We start from the raw sequence: 25522 nt of genomic DNA on the forward strand, positions 1-25522 counted from the left end.
TGCAACTTGCATTTAATTTTACATTGAAAAAGATGATTTGTTTGAAAAAACATAAAAATAACATAAAAGTTGATCTTTTTTGCTTATATTTTAGGACGGAGGGAGTATTAAAAATACATGAAAGTTTGTACGGTTTACACATAATTATGAAATATAGACCACAGTGAACGAGTGGAGAGAATTGATTGAAACCTTATCTCAATTCTCAAGAAAATATCTACATTATTAGAGGACAACTTCCTCGAAATTTCAGCTGAAAGAGTGATAACTTCTCACACACGAAGTCAAAAATGGTTGGTCTCACTCTCACTCTATCTTTGAAATTAATCCTTACACACTTGACACAACATGGTGCATACTCTAATCCAAACATGGAGATGGATGATGTTGCCAAAGGTGTGGAGATTTGTGGGCTTTGCTTCATCTCTTGTTGGACTTGTTTGCTATGCATTAAGCTCTTCCTTTAACTATCTCTTTGGAGAATGGAATTTGTTGAAAATATTTCTTTACAGCGCTTTCAGTTTCATCATCTGCTTGGTGATTTTATTTGCAAAGAAATTGCAACATTCTAGCAGTCTTCGATTCAAAGCTCATTCGGCATTTCTGGTATTGACACTCACTTCAATCTATTCCTTTTTCTTTGATAAAGTCATGAATGGGAAACCAGATGCATATAGTTTAATTTCATGTGCTGCCTTTGCTATTATGTCACTTAGTTTGTCAAGGCAAACTCAGTGGGGATTTGAAATTGATCTTCTTTATTTTTTCCTGGGATGTCTAATTGTTCAACTCATGAAGATTAAGTTGCAGTTATTAATTCTTGGAGCTGGTTTTAGCTATTGCCTTATCATTCTCCGTTCTTCATTTTCTTCGCTAGATACCGGAGAAAATAGTCAATACAGCTCTGAACTCCAAGATGAGAATTCGGTGATTCTTTATGTGGATTCTCTGCAATCACCCGGTGTTAATAATAATATTTCTCTGCAATCTCCCAGTGTTAATAATAATATTTCTAGTGCTACCAGTAGCATTGATTCACCACAATTGGTTATCAGTACTAATGTTGGTAGTATGATGGAACAACTCGGGACTTATGTGAAGGCGCTTGAGCACGAAAATTCAAATCTCATTCAAGTTATTTCGGAGCATGTAGAAAAATACGTTGAAGAACACTCTCAATTGGTGGTGACCGATCCAAACCTAATGATGGATGCGTTGAAGCCTCAAACCATTAATGACCTTGAGGAAATAGCAAAGGTCATGTGTATGGCTGGGTTTGAGAAGGATTTTTCCGATGTGTACAACAATTGCCGGAGGGAATGCTTGGACAAGTGCCTAATGCATAAATTATTCGGCTTACAGAAGCTCAGTATTGAGGACGTTCACAATATGTCATCGAAGGATCTTGAAGACAAGATTGAAAGATGGATTAGAACTTTCAATGTCGCTCTCAAGGTACTTTTCCCTAGCGAGCGAAGACTTTGTGACCGCATCTTCTTTGGATTCTCATCCGCGGCTGATTTCTCCTTCATGGAGATTTGCAGGGAATCCACCATTCAACTTCTAAACTTTTTTGATTATGTGTCCAGTGGAAGTCACTCACCAGAGCGTTTGTTTAAAATCCTTGAGGTTTTTGAAACATTGCGAGATATGATTCCAGAATTTGCATCCTTATTTTGTGATCAGTACAGTATGTCTCTAAGGAATGAAGCAACTGCTATATGGAAGAGATTGGGGAAAACAATTAGGGACATATTTAAGGAGTTGGAGTATTTGATTGGTCGAGATCTGACGAAGGTGATAAATTTTGGTGGCGGTCTTCAACCGATTACCCAACACGTGATGAACTACCTCCGTGTAGTTTGCCGATCCCAGCAAACATTAGAGCAAGTCTTCTACGATTCCTCACTTTCTTCGAAGATTCATAGGATTATCGATACATTGGAGAGCAATTTGGAAGCAAAGTCCAAATGCTACGTGGATCCTTCTTTAGGCTATATATTTTTGATAAATAACCACACATATATAGTTGAGATGACCAAAGATAATGAACTAGGAACCCTTTTGGGGGATTATTGGCTCCAAAAATACACTGAGAAAGTTTGGCATTACCATAGACAATATCATAAAACCAAGGGAGCGATCGCCTCATCTGTAGTGCTAGATTTTTTCCGGTCAAATTATGAAAGAATTAGAAATATCAAAGGTGGGGAAGTATTAGAGGTGTATCAAGAAGATATGAAAGAAATAGAAATATCACCCTTGCAACCAGGAGAAAGGTATCAAAACTTTATAATTCATAAACAGTTCAAAATACAAAATAATTTGTTTTGGTTTCAAGTTCAAAAGAATTTTTTTTTTGGCATCGTTGGCTGAAGTTCTGAAATTCTTTACTCCTACGGTATTAAAATGATGTGCGTCCGAGGAGTGTATTTTTTTAATTCTCCAATGAGTGTTATTTTTGCTCATTTTAAAAATATTAAAAAATGCAAAGTAGAATATCCTTATTAGAGCATTTTTTTTTTTTTGAAGGACCTTATTAGAGCATCTTTAAAGTGAGATGTTTTGTATTATAGTATGTGTTGCATATTACTTACTCTCGTTGGACAATAAATAAACGAGATTGTTATTAAATCGAAATGATTAAGATTTAACAAATTAGTTGTTGCTCTTTCAAGAAAAATTAATTGTTGTTAAAATGTAATAAAATTATAGCGTGTATCACGAATTGTATTTAACCGCTAGGTCTCTTGTTTAATAATACAATATGCGAGTGACTAAATTGAAAGTGGTACACTCACAGTTACCTCAATTCGTGACGTTATCGTGATCAATTTTGTCAGGATACATAGATTTCCCAATGTAAAATTATTCATGGGTTCCATTAGTAATGTTTTTAGAGTTGCTGGTTGAAGTGAATAAGTGATTATTAGATATTAACTTTGTAAAAGTTATGTGTACGCATGCAACTCAAATGAGATCATTTATTATGGGACGGATATGGTATTAATTATATGTACAATTAGAAGAAAAATAAATATTTAATGTTACTATTAAAACTTATAATGACATTTCATTTTAAAATAATATTTTGTTCAACGAAAACTCACCCTAAAAATGATGGATAATAACATATATAAAGATCATATATAGATTTCAATAGTAATATAAAGTTAAAATCTAGTCAACAGTTTAGGTGGTCCATGAAAGGTAACATTTGTTTTTAAGTTTTGTTAGATCCTTCACATCTACAAGATAGAAAATGGCTCTTTTCCTATACAAAATTGCTCACTCCCACGTGAACCGACCAAAATATGCTTAACGTGAGTAGCAGGTTTACAGCCTACTTACGGCAGGGGTCAAGTATTAAGTCTTGTGTTGATTCATATAGGTTATATAAGTGAATACCAAAAACAAAACAAGAAAGGATTTACCAAATTGCATAGTTTGTTAGCAACGTGAGTTAACTCACGTAGGTTATAGGACAACATGAGTTAACTCACGTTGGTTTTATCGAAGGCGAGTTAACTCACGTTGGGGGTATTTTGATCTGTTCACGTGGGAGTGAGCAATTTTGTATGATAGAAGAGCACTTTTCTACAAGATATTATAATGATCTCATTATATCGGATCAATTTTTCAAATAAAAACTTAGTATTCTCTTGCTTTTTCCTCCCCTTCGGTTCCTCCATTACCTTTCGTTATGCACTTCACACTCAAGTTGCAATGATGATCTTGTAACAGTACCATATATTTCTATTTACAATCAATTTCTTGCATGCTGACCTAATGATTGTGTATTCGTATTAATTAATGGCAGGAGAAAGAAATTGGAGACAGAGATAACAACAATAGTGATCTCTCCCGAACCCCAGTTTGGGAACACATACAAAATGCCACCGGAAGACGGGTTTACCTGGACAAAATATGGCATGAAAGAGATACCTGGCTTCATATACCCTAGGTATGTATGGTCAATTAAGTAATTAATTTTGTTAGGAAACATTAAATTTATTGAAAAATTAAAAACAATAATCCTTGTTTGCTAACTTCATTCAACCATCTCTTAGTTTCTCTTTTTGTTTTATGAATAGGGCGCCATTCAAACCCATCTTCTGTTACCTGCAACTTTCCTTCTTTTTTGTTATGTAATTACCTCTGCCATTTTCTATATGCTCTTTTGTGACACAAATTAAAAGAGAAAGGAGGCCTATGACTATTCGAGTACACCATCGGCCGCCCGCAACTCAATGTGCTAAGGGAGGCCTCCCTTATACTTAACCCTAAAATTCCAACTAAACATTGGGAGAATAAGGACCATAAGGGTAAATCAAGAGGTAGCAAGACGCTGCTACCCTCACAGCTAGAGAGGGAAACATGTCGACCAACGTAGCAAACACGATCTTCAAGAAATTAGCTTGAGGCAGGATATTGACCTTGATAGTGAAAATAGCTAGAGGTCTATATAGATGACATGGTGGTGAAGACCAAGGAAGTATGGATTCAAAACCGAGTCCTACAAGAAATCTTGGGTTCCGTTAGAAAATACAACATTTGTCTAGATAGTTCAAAATGCTCCTTTGGAATCCAAGCTAGAAAATTCCTTAACTTGATGCTCACGATGAGGTGAATTAATATATAGAAGCAAATGCTAATAAATTCTGAGATATAAACATGAGGAGCCCATCAAGTATTAAAGGATCCATCATCTAATGCGAAGAACCACAACTTTATTTCAGTTTCTATCTTGCGCCGAAGACAAAGCCTTTAATTTCTTCCCCCCCATGTTACTATGTATAAAAGAGGAGGAAGCAAAGAGAGTAACGTAGTAGGTAAAAGAAGTAATGTGTGGCAGTCACGTTGGTGGAAGATCTTTGGTTTACAAAATACTTCGAGCAAGTTTCTACTTGCTCACTCTATTACTAGACAGAGTGGGCTTTTCCCATGAGCAATGGGTCAATTCAAGTTTCTAATCATAGGATTTTTACTACTTCACAAATTAGATTGAGGTAGAGCCAGTGGCTACCATCATGGAAGAGCAACTACGCATGGTTTACTAAAAGAAGATAATATGTATGTTTTTCCTACTGAAAAATATCATCTCCAAACACAAGACTCAATTCATCATCTCGTTGGTGATATAATTCTTCGAAGATATATATGGGTATTTAAAATAAATTCATCTAGATTATACATCCATGAGAAAATGGACAAGTAGAGTCAACCGACAAAGTCATACTCATCGAACCAAGAAGAAATTGGTAGAAGCAAAATGTAACCGGGAAGATGATCTCCCGCCAGTGTGTTATGGTCTTATCATAAGACTATCACTCTTCAGTAAGGGAAATATACGTACAAGTATTTGCTTTTTTTATATGAATGCGTAAGTCATACCTCTAAAGTCAAATGAAGCAAATTATATACGTAATTTGAATTTTTGTTGTTTTTGTTTCAGGAGTTATTACAGGTGCAACCACGTGAAATTATATGCGTGTCGAGCCAAGAAGAAAGTACAACAACTTGGTGACCATCCAAACATATTTGAAGTTAGATACAACGGTGGACATACCTGCCGCATGTCCTTAACAATACCATCATTATTTGTACCAGCACGTCAACCACTGGATATCTCTATAGATGGTATTCAAAGCACCATGCCTACATCGTCTACTTTATATTCTAGGAGGATTTCATCAGGCATGCCAGGTATTTTTTTATTACCAATAAATAATGAGAGAAGTGTCAGCGTAGCAGAGATTGCTTGATGTGCAAGCAATCAATATTGAGAGAGAATTAAGAGAGAAGAAAGGGAGTTCTATGTGGTTGTAACTATATATTCTCATTAGCAATAATTATGTGAGGTTACATTGCAATGGGTACTTCACCAACCAAGCAAAAAAAAACCCAAAGAAACTAACGGTCCAAACAAAGAAGGAGGTTCCAGAACTTAAACTAACGATCTATTAAAAAATCTTAATTAACAAAAAAATACTTGACTTAATATACTACTCCCTCGGTTGCTATAAGAATTGTTACAAAAATTTATTTGTCCCTAAATAAAAGACTTATTATAAATTTTTAGATACATTTATTATTATTTTTCAAAATATAACCATTATTAATACTATCAATTTATCATGAAACATTAATTTTAAACATTGAAGGATTTATATGCAAAGAGTAATTTGCTAATAGTCACACTTATGTTAGACAGATTTATTACTCAAACAATTTTTTTAAATGCATGATTTTTGTATCTTGAGTAGGAGTGGGGTAATTTGATGGGATTGCTTCAGGTTTTCGTTTCCTTAGGTGTTGTTTGAGAGTTTGGAGGAGAGTGTTTTGGAGGGATGAGACTAGAGGAAAAAATAGAGAAATATTTCAAAAAAATTAGGAGGGTTTTTCTAGTGAATGATAAAAGAATACTTATGGGGTTGAAACAAAGCCTTAGGGGTTCGGAGACAGTTTGAGCTAGGTTTTACTTTGGTTTGACATGCAACTGTATGGTCTGTCTAGAAAGCTTGAAAATATATTCTTTTCTCCGGCAAGATCATTGGTGTTGAGTATCTGGTTTATAGGATCCAATTCTAAATGGTTCTTTGCCAAATACTCTAGATAGAATTGTTTTCTTTATGATTGGTAGGTGCGGCAAATTCTCCATCGGACCAGCAAGTTTCCTTTTTCTTGGCAGAGATGGATTTGATCTGTGCTTTTAATGTTTGGAAGGCGCATAGGCCTCCGAGGTCTTTCTAGTTGGTGGTTCTCCTTGCCCTGTTGTCTGCTAGTGGTGGTTTGAGAGTCTTTTGTGATGGGGCCGACCTTGTGTGGGTTTTTGTTGGGTAGGGTCTGGGGGTGTTTGTTTGGCCTCTCGGGTTGCAGTTTTGTTTGTTTACTTTCTCTGTTTACCTTTTCTTGGTTGTAGGACTTTCCATTTCTTTTGTATCTGACAACTTGCTGTTGTAAATTCTCTCGGTGTTTGCCCCTTTTCGCTATATATATATATATATATATATATATATATATATAGTCATTAAAAAAAACAATTGTATCAAGAGTTGTTACACTAATTGAATTCCACAGGAAAATCCATAAACTCTATGCCAGAAGCCAAGTTAGCTGCTCCATCAAAGTCTGAAGAATATGCAGACCCTTTTTTGCGTCGTTTTTTCATAACAGGAAAATCCATAAACTCTATGCCAGAGGCCAAGTTAGCTGCTCCATCAAAGTCTGAAGAATATGCAGACCCTTTTTTGCGTCATTTTTTCATGACAGGAAAATCCATAAACTCTATGCCAGAGGCCAAGTTAGCTGCTCCGGCGGATGGTGGGCATCACCTTATGATGGCGAAAATTATGGCCTATCTTCTTTTTGCTATAAGATCACAACATATCAAAGTTGTTAATAGAGACAGAACATTTTCAATACAAACTGAGGGGACAATGGAACTTTTAGAGAGCATATTAGCATCAAAGTCTGAAGAATATGCGGACCCTTCTTTGCGTCATTTTTTCATGATGAACAATTGGAAATATTTAGAAGTGACAAATAGACCAAGTGATATGGATGCAGTTTTTGGCGATGATTGGTTACAAAAAATCAGAGCAAAGGTCCAACAAAACATTGAACTCTATCAAAGAAACTCATGGGATAAGGTGTTAGAATTTTTGAAGTTGGATATCAATGATTCCATGGAAGTTAATTTTGTAGTAGATTTGATGAAAGAAAAGATTAGTTTGTTTAACAAGCACTTTACAGAGACATGCAGAGTTCAGTGCACATGGTCCATTCATTATTATAAGCTAAGGAAAGAAATGATTGAATCTCTCAAGAATACCTTGCTCCCAGCGTATGGAATCTTCATTGGGAGGTTTCAGGATTTTCTTAAAACTGATGCTTATGAGTATATTGAGTATGGAATGTTTGACATTCATGACATACTTGATAATTTGTTTCTTGGAAACAAGAAAAACAAATGAATTGTTTGGTTTGTTATCACAAATTTATGTATGTATCCATTTTATTTTTTCGTTGTTTGTTTGGGTTGTGTTTTGTTTTGTACTGATGTTTTGCCAATAAAAGAACAATAGTAATATTTGATATTGACATAAGCACTTGTCAGACAGTTTGAGACAGATTATGGAAACATTGATCCACCACTTCTATGAAACAAATTATTAAGGGCTCCTTGAAAATTTCCATTTTATTCAATGTTAAGATTATGCTATTGATAGTGAAACTCGCAACTATGTAAATAATGTTTTGATGAAGTTGCAGTTTCCATAAAGCCGGTTGAAAGAAGAGCTTAATGCATAAGAAATGAGTCCAATGATACTTGATAAAAAGTCCGAAATTCTTCATTGCTTTATCTGAATATGTCTATTGGAAATTCTTTTGGGCAAATTACTTAGTTTTGACCCCCTATGTTTTCCAATGTGCCGATTTTAATCCCCTATAAAAAAAACAATTTTAACCTTTAAGTTTTTCCTCTTTTGCAACTTTGGCCCCTTGGTCTGATTTTGACCCAGTCAAAGCACATGTGGCACCTCACTTAAGTGAGTTGGACGTCACGTGTTTAATTTTTTAATAAAAAAATGAAAAAAATACCAACTAATCATTTACAAAATTAAAACTTACATATACTCTATGCTCAAGTATCATAAAGTATTTTGAAGTTTTGTAATCTTTGAAGTTCTTTTGATGTTTATTAAAAGAACTTTTCATTTCAAGTAATCAGATAAAACTTTCGATTTGTATCGTCATGTATAATCAAGATGTTAGCCTCTAAGACTATGGTAGCTGGTGATGGACAACAACTGATTCTTTGACTCTGTTTCATGAAATAAATATTTGAATAAATCTTAATTGACTGTAATTCCATATTTTAAAAGGTATTGACCTGGATCTGCAATGCCATCTGTGAGAATGCAAAGTAAGGTCAAGAACATCTCTTCATGCACTGCTCATTGTCGTAACTCTTGTGGTTTGAGAATTTCTGTCCCTCTCCAAGACGTCATGGGAGACTGAAATTCGAAGCGAAAAACATCTCCCCAACTTTGGTAGACGCAATTGGGCGAATGTGGGTGTCTCAACTAGGCAATTTGAATAGATGTTTGCTAGCCTTATTACAAAATTTATTTCTGAAGTGTTAAAGCTATCTATGGATATCTCTTGTTGATATAGATTATGTCATTTTGGAATGTTTGGACATGTTGTATGTGATGAATAACACTAGGTGTGTGCAACATTAAATTAAATAATTAATAAACCAAATGAAAAAAAACTAATTAAACGCACTGTCATAATGAGAAAATGAAAACAATCTAGATTTCTATTTCTTTCTTGTTTCAACCAAAACTATATATCAAGCAACTTAAACTCCTATTTATAGCTTTTACCATCAAGATGCCATGCCCTTGCAATGTAAATCGACATTATAAATTATGAAGTTATGAAAGAAAATATAAAAAGAAAGAAGTAGGTGTAAATTTCTCACAGATATTTTACAATTTTTCTATTAGTCATGATTAGTTATTGAGAGAAGGGAGGGTTTTCAAATATTGTGCATGCTTATTGAGAAATAAGGGTTTGCAATTATGTCCTAGAAAAAGCAGCCAAAGAGGAGGTATTTACAGATACTATTAATCATAATCATATATGGACTTCAGTATATAAAAACTTAAGTAGAATCAAAAGCACTAACATTAACAATGGAAAGCTGAAAGTGTCGATCATACATATAGTCATAACTTCTGAGACAAAAATTGTTCTAGGTCCTCTCATTACACTTATAATAATGGACTTATAATAATCAAACATGCAGAATGTTAATAATCAATTACGGAATACATCATTAATCTCATTACACATGTTGCTAAAGCTAAAGTTGTGTATTCAGCTTCTGAAGAAGATCTGGATACAGTGATTTGTTTCTTATTGGTACTCCATGAAATTAATGACTTGCCTAGGAAGAAACACCGACCAGAAATAGAACGCCTAGTGTCAACACATATATCCTACCCAGTCAGCATCACTAAAGCCTTGCAGATGTAGAGAAGAATCTCTAGGGAAGTAAAGACCTTTGCCATGACATCCCTTGAGGTATTTGAGGACTCTCTAAACAGCATTGTAGTGAGTCTGAGTAGGTTTAGAAAGGAACTGACTCAATTGCTATGTAATGTAAGTGATGTCAGGTCTAGTTGTGTTGAGGTACAAAAGTCTTCCAACTAAACGCCTATAAGATGGAATGTCTTCAAAAAAGGGAGAAGAATCTTGATGAAGCTTAATGGAGGTATCAAAAGTAGTATATTCAGGCTTAGAAGGGATGTTTCCTGAATCAGAAAGGAGATCAATGCAGTATTTTCTCTGTGATAATGAGATGCCATGCTTGAGCAAATGCAAGACCAAGGAAATACTTCAGTTGTCCTAAATCCTTGATTTTAAATGATGAGTGTAGGATGGATTTGATGTGGTGAAACTCAGAAAGAGAGTTTCCAGCTAATATTATGTCATCAACTTAGACTAAGAGAATTGTGAAGGAATCATCAGTTTTCTTAGTAAAGAGGGAATGGTCTGCAGACGCTTTGAATGTATGATTGTTGAATGAGAACGGAAGTGAGCTTCTCATACCATTTTCTACTAGCTTGTTTAAGATCATACAAGGATTTCATAAGCTTGCACACTTGATTAGGTTTAGTGGAGGTGATCCTTGGGGGAAGTATCATATAATCATCTTCTTGCAATTCTCCATGAAGAAATGCATTGTTTACATCAAGTTGATGCATATGCCAATGATGAATAGATGCTAAAGATATAACAAGTCTCACAGTACTGAGTTTCGCAATAGGCGGATATGTGTCAAAGTAATCAAGTCCCTCAATTTGATTGTAACCTTTAGCAATCAGTCTGACTTTGTATCTCTCAATAGATGCATCAGCGTGATGTTTGATCTTGAAAATTATGGTGTTTCTTAACATTCTTTTCAAAGAATTTTCTCATTCTCACCTCGGATCCTCTCGATCCCATAATGCCTCTTAACGGTCTATAACAAATTAAGCATTGATGGCTGCCCTCCATAACGGTTGCCCCGTCGTAACCCAACGAATCTTTTTGGAGTCTATATAAACAAGCCTATAAGATCTCTCAAGGTAGGCATTCTTCCACGCTTAACCCTCATTCTTGCTTATATATTGACTTGAGCGTCTGAGTTCTTGCAAGTACAACCCCATTTCTCCTTGGATTGCCGCCACCACATCCTTAGAGCACCTACATCAATGATCCACTATTATTATGTTTATTGACAGAAACATCCATTATCATTGTGAATATGTTTACCTTCTTTGGATATATTATGTGTTTGTTCTAAACAGTTGACATTAGGAATATAAGCTATTTTAGATTTCTTAAAAAAAAAAAGTAAAAGCTAGGTTAGATGAATGAGAATTTGAATCGAGAACTTTTGTTCTTAGTCTATGTTGTTTAAATTATCGCTTCTCTTAAAATCTTCACTTAAATATCAAGCAAACACAACAACCCTGTACGGTAGCAATGCAATACTACACCATCACAAATAGCGCCCGATTATCATCATCATCTACTCCAACCAAATCAATTGTTCTTTTCTTTTAGAAAAATATTAGAACTACTCCAAATCAATTATTGTTCTTTTATTTTAGAAAAATATTAAAAAAAAATAGACTTATATTTAAACAAGGTCGTGTTGGGTTGTTATATTTGCAAGGACTTTTATAATCAATTAGAAAGGTCCTATAGCATCATTGACGGACTTTTTCTTGGGTTGGACTTTTCAAGCATGTCATAATTTTTTAGTTGGAGGTTGCAATTTATTAGAAAAAATCATGAAACAAACAAGCAGAGATGATTGACCCACGCGCGTTAGACTTTTTAAGCATTTCTTTTAAAGAAGAATTTCAAACATGATATAACTATTCAAAATAATAATTTTCTATATATCCTCTCAAAAAAAGTGTGGCCACAAAAAAAGTGTGGCCAAAATAAATATCTATATTTATATTAATATTAATATTATGTACAAAGAGAATACATTGTCCCCTTAAAAAAAAATAGTGATATTTGAACAACCATGTGGGACAATTTATGTGACAACTTCTTTATTTTCTCTTTTCATTGATCAAAATCAATAGAGAGAGAAAAATGAAGAGAGATAATAAGAATATAATGTGAGTATGATAGAGAAAGTTGTCAAAAAGTTGTTATAAAGTGGTTGTGCAAATATCATTTCTTTAAAAAAAAACAGAGAATGTATAGTTTTAAGATGGTTTTTATCAATTTCAATTATTTTTTTTTTATAAGCAAGGAGAGAGGACAGGCATCAAGAGGCATCATCGACATTCCAACTAGATTGGTATCCCGAGATACCTCCATCCTATGCCGCCAAGCTCGAAATTCTTAAACAAATTTACATATTTATTTTTTGAGAATGTTATATTTTGGTGTCATTAAAAAATATAAAAATTCATATTATATTCGTTATATTGTTGGTACAATTGAAAATTATAAATATAGTATGTTACAATATATGAAAGCATAAATTATCCGCACATATAATTTTAATCAAAATCTAAATTTATAAAAATTATTTTTATATTTTATACGTATTAGCGCAATAAAAAATCTAATTCATATCATTATTTAAAAAAAAAAGAAAAATAATCGAAAGATGATGAAAGTTTGAAAAAAAAATGTATAGTAGTATACTAGAATGAACATGTGGAGTGAATTGATTCGGAATTTATTTCACGAAAATACATGTGGACCCTTGCCTCAAAATTTCAAGTTGAAATTTTCAACACAAAGAGATAGCTTCTATACATGTTGACCATTAGTTTCATTCTCATTCCATTTGTGAAATTAATTCTCACTCACTTGAAAACAATATGAAGCATATTCTATTCCAAATTTGGAGATGGATGATGCAGCCAAAGGTGTGGAGATTTCTGGGATTTTCTGCAGCTGTTGTTGGACTGCTTTGCAATGCTCTCAGTTCTTCCTTCAACTATCTCTTTGGAGATTGGAATTTGTTCAAGATAATTCTTTACACTGTTTTCAGCTTCATCATTTGTGTGTTAATTTTATTTGCCGCAAGGATATGGCAACACTCAAGAAGTCGTTGGTTCCAAGCGCATACAACATATGTTGTATTGGCAATCACGTCGCTATATTCATATTTTTTTGATAAATTAATGCATATAACACCAGATGCATATAGTCTCATTTCATGTGCATCCTTTGCTGTCACGGCGCTTAGTTTGTCGAGGAACAAAACTCAATGCGGATTTGAAATCGATCTTCTATATTTTCTTCTAGGATGTCTAATGATGCAACTCATGAAGATTAAATTGAAATTATTCATTCTTGGAGCAGTTTTTAGCTATTTTCTTATTATTCTCCGTTCATCCTTTTCTTCAATAGATGCTAGAGAAAATAAACAATACTCTGAATTCCAAGATGGAAATTCAGTGGTTCTTGATATGGATTCTCTACAACTGGCGAGTACTAATACTTCAAGTGCTATCAATAGCATGGATTCACAACAATTGGTGATCAGTAGTACAGATATTGGCAGTATGATAGAAAAATTGGAGACTTGTGTGAAGGAGCTTAAGCACCAAAATTCAAAGTTCATTCAAATTCCTTTAGGGCATGCAAAAAAATATGAACACTCTCAATTGGTGCTGGTGAATCCCAACTTCATGACAAACATGCTGAACAAAGAACCTATCAAAGACCTTGAGGAGAAAACAAATCTTATGGTGAACGGTGGGTTTGAGAAGGATTTTTCCTATGTGTACAACAATTGTTGTAGGGAATCTTCCACAGCCTCTTACAATATAATTTTCCTTCACGAGCGAAGACTCTACAATCACATCTTCTTCGGGTTCTCACCCGCCTCTGATTTCCCCTGGGGATCCAACATTCAACTTTTGAATTTTGCTGATTATGTGGTCACCAAAGTCCGTTTGCCTGAGCAACTATTTAAAATCCTCGAGATGTTAGAAATAATGTGCGACCTAATTCTAGAATTTGAATCCTTGTTTTATTATCAGTTCAATGTGTCTCTCAAGAAAGAACAACCGGCGAAATGGAAGAAATTAGGGGAAACAATCAAAAGAATTTACATGGAGTTGGAGTATGTCTGCAATACAGCTGACCCAACTACAAGTTGACTTTCCCAAAATTAAGGGCATTTTTGGTAAGAGAAAAAGTCATCCTAAAAGAATTGAAAAATGTTATTTTCTTTATATATAGTATAGATAATAGAACAAAAGAAGATGGAAATTTTGTAAAGAAAAAGGAGATCATGGAAATAAAAAAAATTAAAGGAAGAAAAAAATGTTACCTTTCTATGCACTTTTTTTACTAAAGTTCATTGTTTCCAAATATTAGATTGATTCTTTGATGGTGTGAAAGTGTACATGAGATAGAACTAAAAAAATTTATGATAGTCTTTTTTTTTTTTTTGAGCAATTATTTATAATAGTTAAATAAAGGGATGTACCCAAAAAATTAATGAAGGATGAATAATACTGTAAGAAGCATAATATTGTAAATACCAAGGTTAAAATTAAGGATAAAATTATGTATTCCCCTAATATATGTAAGTGTGTATATATATATATATATATATATTTAACTCAAGTATAGATTATAGATTAAAAAAATTAAAAAGGTGTTTCATTTCATTATTAACTATAAAGAATAATATATATTGAAATTTCATGAACGTTTGTACGGTTTAAAAAATTATAAAATATTGGCCAGAGTGAACATGTGGAGAGAATTGATGGAAACCTGAATTGATGGAAACCTTATCTTAATTCTCAAGAAAATATCTATATTATTAGAGGTGGTGGAGCTATGATAAGGATTGCACGTTAGTTGTGACACGTTACAATATTTTTTTTAAACATTAAAACATAAAAGATTGTGAAAGAGATAGGAAAAAAAAAAATTGAATTGACTGTGTTACAATTGGATTGATCAATATGATGTGACATTCCCGCCTTAACGTCACGGACGTGATAACCAGTACTTTAGTCCCTTCCAAGAAATTTCAGCTGGAACAGTGACAACTTCTCGCAGCCGAAGTAAAAAATGGTTGGTCTCTCTCCCACTCCATCTTTGAAATTGATCATTACACACTTTACACAACATGGCACATATTCTAATCCAAATTGGAGATGGATGATGTTGCCAAAGGTGTGGAGATTTGTTGGCTTTGCTTCATCTGTTGTTGGACTGCTTTGTTATGCTTTAAGCTCTTCCTTCAACTACCTCTTTGGAGAATGGAATTTGTTGAAAATATTTCTCTACAGTGCTTTCAGTTTCATCATCTGCTTGGTCATTTTAATTTATATGCAAAGAAATTGCAACATAATAGAAGTCTCCGATTTAAAGCTCATTCGGCATTTTTGGTATTGACACTCACTTCAGTCTATTCATTTTTCTTAGTTTGTCAAGGCAAACTCAGTGCGGATTCGAAATCGATCTTCTTTATTTTTTCCTAGGAAGCCTAATTGTGCAACTCATGAAGATTAAATTGCAGTTATTCATTCTTGGAGCAGGTTTTAGCTATTTCCTTATAATTCTCTGTTTTTCCTTTTCTTCGCTAAATGCCGGAGAAAATAGTCAGTACAGCTCTGAACTCCAAGATGGGAATTCAGTGATTCTTTATGTGGATTCTCTGCAATCGCCCAGTGTTAATAATAATACTTCTAGTAATGCCACAAATAGCATCGACTCACCACAATTGGTTATCAATACTAATAATGGTAATATGATGGAACAACTCCGGACTTGTGTAAAGGCGCTTAAGCATGACAATTTAAATCTCATTCAAATTATTTCGGAGCATGTAAAAAAATATGTTGAAGAACACTCTCAATTGGTGGTGACCTATCCAAACCTAATCATGGATGCGTTGAAGCCGAAACCATGAATGACCTTGAAGAAATAGCAAAGGTCATGATGATGGCTGGGTGTGAGAAGGATTTTTCCCAGATGTACAACAGTTGCCTAATGCATAGATTATTCGGCTTACTAAGCTCAATATTGAGGACGTTCACAATATGTCATGGAAGGATCTCAAAGACGAGATTGAAAGATGGATTAGAACTTTCAATGTCGCTCTCAAGATGGATTAGAACTTTCAATGTCGCTCTCAAGATGGATTAGAACATTAACATTTGATTGGTATTGTAAAACGACTTATAATTTAAAACAATTTATTTCCCATAACAACTTGTAATTTAGGATGGAAGGACTCACAACAAAAAGAAAGTGGAAACTTTATTACCCGTAACATATACAATCACATTTATTGTTTTTCTAGATGATATACATGCACATCCAATCATATGATAAGCCGATTTAAGTCATATTGAACAAAATAGCCACACACAATATTTTATCAATAAAAAGAAAGCCATAGAATTCACACAAGATCAACAATGACACATGCATAAATTTTCACTATTTTTCTCTCTGCTGAATTTTACTCTTGACGTCTTTATAACAACTCCAGGGAGAAACTCATCAAAATAATTTCATCTAACTGACAATATCATTGCCTTGGATTTTGTTTCAATTCTTAGAATGATTTCTTCGAAAGACACACCTTAGATTTGTCTTCCATAACCTTTCGAATGCTTTGTGTAGATTGTCTTTTTAAGGGGTCCATGTAAGAATGCGGCATATGCATTCACATCAATTTGTTCCAACTCAATATCGTATTGATTAACGATAGTCGTGAGTATCTTTATGGAACAATGTTTTTCCACCGGTGAAAAGATCTCATTTTAGTTGATCCCCTCAACTTGAGTGAAACCTGTTTTCCATAAAACCTTGCTTTATACCTTGGACCTTTAACTCCTAGAATGCCTGCCTTTTTTTTGAAGTTCCAATTGCATCCAACTACCCTTTGTTTTCTAGGCAGTCTCACAAGTTTCTAAGTATGGTTCTTCCCTAGTGAATACATTTCCTCATTCAATGCCTTCAATCATTCCTTGCTTTCTTTGCTCTCAAATGCTTCCTTGAATGTTTTTGGTTTCAAGTCTTGCAATTCTTCAGCCACATTTAGACCATAACAGACCGAGTGAGCACAACCATCTCTTCTAGGTGCCACAACGGGCCCTCCTTTCCCTCTCCTCGCCAACTGATAATCATGATCCAACACCGATTGACTTTCATTTAGACATGATGCCAAAGTCTGATCCTCATCCTCTTACTCCTCATATTTCTCTTCTTCAGAAGGAAGCTCAACCATATAGTCTCCAGGTATTTTCACTTCGTCCTTATGTGGGTCCTATCAAAATGAAAAACATCCCTACTTATAATGACTCCCGATCCTCCACCAGATTCCCACTTCAACATCTTGTAACCATGTAGACCCTCTAGATAACCCAGTAAGACACATTTCACAGCTCTAAATTCAAGCTTGTCTATATTGATATGTATATATGCCAATTCCATGAAACCTTCAAAGTTAACTAGTCATCTGGTTTGACCTCCATCGATGTCTTGAAGTTTATTCATGTTGATGGACATAAGTTGATCAAATATGTCGTTATCATCACAACTTTGCCCCATAACTCGTACGTAACCGAGTTCCTAGAATCATGCACCTCACCTAAGTTGAGCTTAGCTATTTTATTGCGGCGTTCTTGGTACGGTTTATGCCTCTTGATACCTTTTAACATGCAAATCTCATTCAACTTCTCCAAAGAAAATAAAAATTCAAGGACATTGTAAATGCTTAAAGTTTTCAATTTCGTTCCCATTTGATTTTCTACAAGGTTGTACCATTTTGTAAACTTTTCAAAGGTGCCACTTTTATTTTTCAAAAGAAAGACCCGTACCTTGATAAAAAGAAAATAGGAACCTCCCATATGAGTAAGTGTCTTAGAAGGACCCCCAAAATCCAAATGCACATACTCAAAGGACCTACTAGAATGATGCATGCCAGATCCAAACTTAACCTTATGTTGTTTTCCTTGTATGCAATCATCATAAAATTCTAGCTTTTCCAATTTATATTTTCCTAGGAAATCTTGTTTAGCTAGTTCTACTAAATCACTTTCACTAGCATTCCCTAACCTTAAATGCCAAAACCTATATTTATCATGAGAAGCTTCACTAGCTATGGATGCATGACCAGTACGTTGCAATGAAACCCTCTAAAATGTATAAACTACACATCTTATACTCTTTAACAGTAACCAATACACCATGCAAAAAATTTAACATGCCATGCGCAAGTGCAATAACCTTGACACTTCAAGTAGGGGTGGGAATGAGCTGGGCCGAGTCGGGCTTTGCTTAAATAGGCTAGGCCTTGTTGAAAAAACTAAGGCCTAAGCTTTGGCCTTTTACCTGTCAAAGACTTTATTTTAAGCTTGGTCTGACCTTTTTAAAAGTCTAGCCTGACCTATTAGCCTGTCTAAAAGCTTAGTTTATGTTACAAATTTCGAACAGAGTATGTTCATCAATTTTTTTTTTCCTTTCAATTTGTGCAACGTACTTAATATAGATATAAACATTAATTAGATACATATTAAACTAATGAAACACAATTATAAAATTTATAGATGGATAGAAACTCAAAAATAATAATGTCTGATAACAGCAAGGATTTCAATCTTAATCTAATAACCATACTGGACCTTAGGCATATCAGTAGCAAGCATTAACAGTTCACACAAATATATAATATCAGTAGCAAACATATCAGGAATATACCTAGGAAAAAGATTCCACCTTCATTTAGCTCGAAAGCCTCATAATACTCCTTTCTTGGTCACATGTGATAAGAGGAATTCGAGTCCAAGACCCAACTATTTTCCATTTTTGAACTTGTGACCCTTAAGGCGCACACACCCTCATAACCTTCTTCAACCTATCAGGCTTATGACAAATAAAACATTTTGTATTTAAATTTATCACACCCCTTGGACCGCTACTGATAACTAAACTTCTTATTTCCTTTTCCTCTATGCTCACTCCTTCCCCTTAAAGTATCAATGCTTTCACAACTTTGCTCAACATTTTTCAAATCCTTAAACTTGGTTAACTCCATGAACGCAAAGTTGCTTGGACTTCCTCCAAAGTAGTGGTTCCTTCTATCCATAAAGGATGGTATCCTTAAAATTCTCAAAACACTTTGGTGAACATTATAAAAATGAGTGATACAAAGAGCTTACAAGAAATTAGATCCCGATCTCACTAAGAAAAAATCCTTATTTATATCCATTTTCAAGTCACTCAAACCCACAATAAATCCTAAGAGAAAAAAAAAAAAAAAAGCTTTCTGATCATTCCTCTGTTAAGATCTCACTATCCAAAGTGTTTGTGAAGTGTTTCCCAACCTAAAAACCTCACCCAAAGACACTAAACCACAAAGTTCCCACATTTCCTTTTTACACGATTCTCTCTCTTTAAGGTTACCCTAAAAATATGAAGAATATGATGGCTTTTATAATACCTAGACCTAAGAAAAATTGTGTCACGATTTAGAGTTTGTACACCTGTACAATACTAAACCTGATCCAAAATTGTGGCATGATTTTACCCATTCATTTCATGAATCTTCGCAAACCAAAACCTCGAAATTATTCCACCAAAATATGCCACGATGACACCAATCGTGCCACGTTTTTCTACAAACCTTCATCACCAAATTTTGAATTAATTTAGAGTAATCTAACTATAACTATCATTATTCAAAACTATATCTGTGTATTGCGACCTCTAACTATGATGACAAACTAAATTTACCTTTCTGTATCTTGATTGAACTTGCGACAAGTAGAATACAAGAGCTAATCATATGATGAAGCTTAAGCTCTTAGGGTTTATGTATTAGTTCTCTTAATAATATATGACCATTTTTTAGAAAATTTGATTTTACAATACGTTGTACTTGTGCATTAAGATGTTCTCTCCCCCAATACAACATTTTTTTGACAAATAACTTTAACAAGGTCTAAAATTAAAAAATTTCCTTCCCTTCAATATCATGATAAGTTAAATTAAAGAAAAGTTAAAAAAACCCAAAATTGTCACTTTACAATCAAGAATGGTTAAAAAAATTCCCCTTTATGTTTTATATCACCTGCTTACTAGGTGAGCTAAAGAGACAAACACATTACATTGATATTTAATAATGATTATAATTTTATGAAGAATTTTTAAAACTTCTTAAGTTGTAAAAGCTATTTAATTGTTTTTAGGAAAACATGAAATTTATAAACTATATATAGATCATATCAATTTTTTACATTCAAAGAAGAAATAAAATATGTTTGAAATTTTCAAGTTTGTCTATGTTGTAGTTATATTTCTTTCCTTATATATTCTCTCAAGGTAAGCCAATTTTTCATCAATTTCAACTTCTCTTATTGCCTTTTTTTTACGGGACCTTCGTTACTTCTTAGTTTTTTTTTTTTTTTTTTTGTGGTGGCAAAGTTTAAACTTCAGACTTTACATATATTATGCATTATCTTTATCAACTGAATTAAGATACTTCTTTATTTGAATACAATCTTTTATCATGTTTTAGTAATATTATTTTATTATCTTTGAATGTTATGCAGCGCTTATTGAATGTGAAATTGACCTCGATTGTCCAAAATCCTATATCAAGCTTTGGGACAAAAATTATGCTCATAGGTGCGTTAATAACATCTGTGAATGGGTTAAAAAGCCTCGAATATATTGAGTGTAAGAAAATTCCCTATAGAATAGAATGTTTTATTGTGCTATCAAAATAAATGTGCAATATACTTTATGATAGAATAATCCACGAGTTGTCATTGACTTATTGTATTGGCACCCAATCATTTTATTATATCTTTTCTTACCTAATTTCATGAACCTTGCGTTTATGATTTTTACTCTCAAATGAGCGTAAGGCATCAAAGTGTATTATTTATATTGTCTTCTTATCATTGTGAAATTCAGTTCATGCATTTTTTTTAATCCCACCACCTATATAAATAATTGAAATTTGGTCAAAAAGTAATTTGTTACTTACTTTTAAGCCTATAATTTTATTTTCATTTCACTAAATTGTTACACTAATCATTTTTAACCACTTCAATATATATTTCCTTACCTTTTAATTAGATTTAATAGCCTGAGATGCCTTCTTAGATTTCAAAAGATTTTTTTTGATAGAAATGAGGGCATAAGCCCGGAAACAAGGGAAAACTATAAAGAAATTAACCGAGGGGTAGAAATCCCCATAATATCAGCTATAAGTAAATGTCTAATTTGAGTCGAACATGGCTCATATATCTTCAGATTATAATCCAAAGAGCAAGCAATGTTGGCTAAAGCATCTGCACACCGATTGACCTCTCGATATGAATGAGAAACAACAACGTTCCAATCCATCTCCAATAAGCGACGAATTTTATTAACTAACGCTCTACCCAAGCGACTATCTGTCACACCTTCCTTTATAGTCTTCTCCAAACTAACATAATCTACATTCAATTCAACTGCTGTATATCTCATCCTTCTCACATATTTCAAACAGTACTCCCCAAAGCTCCGCCAAAAACGCATTGCACTCGCCAATGAATTTAGCGTATATCCCATCCTTCTCACATATCTCAAACCCTCAAACACTCCCCAAAGCTCCACCACAAACGCATTGCACTCGCCAATGAATTTAGCAAAACCACCAATCCATTCTCCATCATTCCCTCTAATAATACAATAATACCACCACAACCAGCTTTATTTCCACCCTTGCACGCACCATCTGTATTTAACTTCACCCAATTAACTTGTGGATGCAGATTTAGAGAACAAGAATATGGCGGATATCCACGAGAGCTTTTAAAACAAACACAAAAAGTCCAAGGTAAAGGAGAACCACTGGGATTTTACATTTCATAATACACATAATTCTCAATCAAGACTTTGAAAATCGATAATAATGAAGCTTGTCTTGATGCCTAATATTCGAGAACCATTGGGATTTTACACTTTAATCACGCATACAAAAGTAAAAATATGATATATTTATTCCAACACGATGTCATCAGTCTGAGCGAACCATACCCCAAAATTATTGATGAATAAATGGATTTCTTTAAAGAAAACTTCCTCTTAATTCAAGGAAACTAAATATAACATGAAGAGAAAAAAAAATTATTTTGATCTTGTTGTTAGGAAACATGGCATCCAATGAGAGAAAACTAAGAAACTCTTTCTATCGATGGAAATTGAATATTACAAAATGAGTGAATTGACCCACTAATGGGGTGGTTACAAGTTATTTATACTACTCTCTACTAGGACTAATATAATATTATTCAATATCTCTAATACTTGTTTTTGTCATAAAATGTGAGCCATTGAATAAGATATTTTGAGACGATGAAACTGGAATTATGGTTTTGTGATGAGTATATGAGGTACTGTCTAGTGAACTGAAATGAGTAAACGAAGTGTTGTTTGATAAACTATGTTGTTTGTGATATTCAGTGAGGGTTTTTTTGAGCTAGGGTCGGGAAAACATCGTGAACAAAAAGGAGATTTCATCAAAAAATTCATCATAAATTTTATACTTAATTGGTTTCAAAACGAATTTGAGAAAAATATTCAGACATCAAGTTTTTCAGAAAATGTTTCGAGGAACATGAAATTTATGTAAATTATTTTGTTATCTTTAAATTTAATTAAGGACTTAATTAAAGTTCTTGAAAATATTTTGAGAAAGTTATTTTACTAGTGATAGTAAAGTCTTTATATCTAAGTGAAACTACATTCTTTTGACCATTGTTGAACTAGACCACGGGTGAGTAGAATTTCTTAGAGCTATGAGGCTCACCTAAACTACTATATTGGTGACTTTGAGTTGTGTGGGTTTGGAAAGTTATACAAGTAATGTTATATTTTAACGAAATTATATTTAATTGAATGCATGTGTGTTTTCTACGCATGATAGGGTGCCTTGTTTAGGATGTATTTATCACAACGATGTTCATATTGATGATTATCTGCTTTCATATGATTTAGAATAAATAAATTTTCCTATTGAAATGTAATAAGTGATGTTTGCATATGAATATATGTGATATAAGCATGTTATTATTGTTACATATGTTGGATTATGTGTAAATTGTTGTATGTTCATATGTTAAGTTGACAATGCATGTTCATGCATATCATATATAGTTACATTTTTCTTTTGAAGAAACATATCATAGTTACATGGTGACTATGATGGGTGATGTGGTGAGGTTTCCGGTGATAGGGACCCATCTAAATTCTACAAAATTTTATTGAGCCTTTGTTGCTCGACCATGGGGATTTGTTACCTTAGATGTGTGAGAATAAGGAAAACATTATTGATCGACTGATGGGGTGTATGAAATGACAAGTGCTCTAAATCATACTTAGAAAATAAAGTAGTAAGTTATTGTCTCCACAGAGATAATCAGTCAACTCGGTAATCAGAAGAATTTATTTGCAGTAAATAATTTAGAAAAAGATTAAGTGGTTTTGTGGGGTTTTGAAGTAAATAATTCAAAAGTTTAACAATGATTAGGAAATCTTTGAATTCCACCTTCCGTCTTTGTTGGGATCAATTCAATTCATTATTAATTTATGACATATGTTTCAATTTAAGAATGTAGAACATGACCCTGTGATGAATCAGTGGAAATTTTATTTTAATATCACCGCAATTCAACCAGTTACAGTTGTAGCATCCCAATCCGAATTCGATTAAAAGAATTAAATTTAGAAAATAAAAAATTTACTATTGTCGAGTTCTGACGGAATTAGGGTTGTCAATTCTAATATGCTCCATCGTGGAACCTAATAAAAAAAGTTTAGTTGCACATGACAACATACATCATTACAAAACAATAGAAAAACATATAAGAGAGAACAAGAAGAGGATTGAGATCCTCTGCCTTGAAGCTTCGATGTTTGACCCTTGCTTTGTATATCTAGCTTTCAGAATGAATTTAAGAGTGTGCAAGGGTCTCTATTTATAGTACACCATTACTTAGAGATTTAGAGAAGAAAATGAGTATATGTACTTGTAGCAAGTAAGATCGTTGCTACCCTGTATGGTGTTATTCCAAGAAGGGTGATATGTATGGCGTAATTTGTGAAAGAACTGTGTTTTGTTTTCTCTTTTATCCTCCTCCCTCCTGCTAACCGTCCTCAACTTCCTTCCTTACGTGGGGATGTAACTTCCTTCACCCTATATTCTTATTATTGGAGGTTTTCCGTACTCGCCTATATGTCGAGTACGTGACTTACCATGTCACCTCACCCACATACTAAGCACATGACATGTATCATGTTTCTCTTATCCTATGTTTTTAGGAGGGGATATGGTATTATCCCCTCTTTGATGGTCCATGTAACACCCCGTTTTTTCAATATGAAAATTTCTAAACATTTATCAGAGTAAATCTCATAAACAGGATATCACATTCAAACATAATTCAAATCAGTTAAATAGCAATTTAACTTCCAACAAAATTATCTTAAACATTGCAGCGGAAATTTAAGTCGAAATCCATAAATCATGTTGGCACGTAGGCCCCTTCAAAATATCTCAAATGAGTTAATCAATATCATAAAATAACATAATTGTTCACGTAAGAGAATGAAACATGCATATCATAACACCCCATCCCGTTACGTATCAGAGAGACCTAGACGACACAGTGAGGCAAGGCCACTCACGACAGCAATCTGCACACTAAGCTCGATCACCTGCAAGTTACTCATACGAAGAGCAACATTTTCAAGCAGAAGGGGTGATATTCATAACACAATAATATTAATCAATATAATTCAAATTATAATTAACAACATAAACAATCTTAAACATCATTGCATATTTGATAACAAGTATTCACATCATTCAATCATCATCAATAACTTAACAACTTTTGACTCGACAAATGCGACAATGTAAATCTAAACCTCTTTATGCATGTGGTACCAATCAGGGCATTAGCCCCCAACAATCATAGTATTAATATACTATTAAGGCATCGTGGTGAGGACAAAGCTCAATTCATGGTGAGGACAAAGCTCCAGGGCATGAGCCCCCAACAAGTATGCTAATGCATGGACTCGATCAATCTAAACAATCTTAATCAATATCTCAATATGCATCCAATAATTTGGAGCTCAACAACATCTTATTCATCATGTATAGACTCATGCAACTTAGTTAAATAACAGCAGCAGCATAATCAGATCACAACAATTCATTTTCAACAACATCAAGTTTATTCAAGGATAATTCAAGTAATGCAATTAATCGTTAAATCACATTACAAACAACTTCAAGGTCTCAGTTAACATCTTAAATAGGTTTCCTTACTACCTAATGTCCATTCCTAATCAATTCATTCAACTCAGGTCACGACGTTATCAAAAACATTCAGTTCTGGAAGTGCTCGCGAGGCGAGAGCATCTGCTCGCCATGGCGAGTTCAGCCCAG

General features: G+C 33.7%; 3 protein-coding genes and 1 pseudogene across 3 annotated transcripts; all 4 read left to right on the forward strand.

Annotated features, from left to right (window-relative positions):
• The first annotated feature begins 223 nt into the window (after window positions 1-223).
• LOC11409580 (uncharacterized) lies at window positions 224-8103 on the forward strand. Its single transcript, XM_003615848.4, has 4 exons — window positions 224-2279; window positions 3821-3964; window positions 5456-5706; window positions 7081-8103. The coding sequence occupies exons 1-4, from the start codon at window positions 349-351 to the stop codon at window positions 7974-7976; spliced, it is 3222 nt and encodes a 1073-aa protein (XP_003615896.2). The 5' UTR covers window positions 224-348; the 3' UTR covers window positions 7977-8103.
• Window positions 8104-12744: 4641 nt separating this feature from the next.
• Window positions 12745-14489, forward strand: LOC11408063 (uncharacterized). Its single transcript, XM_003615850.4, has one exon. It carries the CDS (start codon window positions 12915-12917, stop codon window positions 14202-14204), a length of 1290 nt encoding a protein of 429 aa, XP_003615898.3. The 5' UTR covers window positions 12745-12914; the 3' UTR covers window positions 14205-14489.
• A 701-nt stretch (window positions 14490-15190) lies between these two features.
• Window positions 15191-16316, forward strand: LOC11416695 (uncharacterized; annotated as a pseudogene).
• Window positions 16317-20332: 4016 nt separating this feature from the next.
• Window positions 20333-20966, forward strand: LOC25494859 (uncharacterized). The gene is made up of 2 exons (XM_024783261.2): window positions 20333-20396; window positions 20628-20966. Exons 1-2 carry the CDS (start codon window positions 20333-20335, stop codon window positions 20750-20752), a joined length of 189 nt encoding a protein of 62 aa, XP_024639029.1. The 3' UTR covers window positions 20753-20966.
• The last annotated feature ends 4556 nt before the right edge of the window (window positions 20967-25522 follow it).

Source organism: Medicago truncatula, chromosome 5 (assembly GCF_003473485.1).
Source record: "Medicago truncatula cultivar Jemalong A17 chromosome 5, MtrunA17r5.0-ANR, whole genome shotgun sequence".
Lineage (NCBI taxonomy): Eukaryota > Viridiplantae > Streptophyta > Magnoliopsida > Fabales > Fabaceae > Medicago > Medicago truncatula.

Excerpts from the sequence above, each read along its gene's own strand:
- LOC11409580 (XM_003615848.4), top strand. The coding sequence starts at position 349 with ATGGTGCATACTCTAATCCAAACATGGAGATGGATGATGTTGCCAAAG. Across the intron at positions 2,280-3,820 it reads CCCTTGCAACCAGGAGAAAG|GAGAAAGAAATTGGAGACAG; the intron begins GTATCAAAACTT and ends AATTAATGGCAG. Across the intron at positions 3,965-5,455 it reads CCTGGCTTCATATACCCTAG|GAGTTATTACAGGTGCAACC; the intron begins GTATGTATGGTC and ends TTTTTGTTTCAG.
- LOC25494859 (XM_024783261.2), top strand. The coding sequence starts at position 20,333 with ATGTTTGAAATTTTCAAGTTTGTCTATGTTGTAGTTATATTTCTTTCC. Across the intron at positions 20,397-20,627 it reads TTCCTTATATATTCTCTCAA|CGCTTATTGAATGTGAAATT; the intron begins GGTAAGCCAATT and ends AATGTTATGCAG.
- LOC11408063 (XM_003615850.4), top strand. The coding sequence starts at position 12,915 with ATGAAGCATATTCTATTCCAAATTTGGAGATGGATGATGCAGCCAAAG.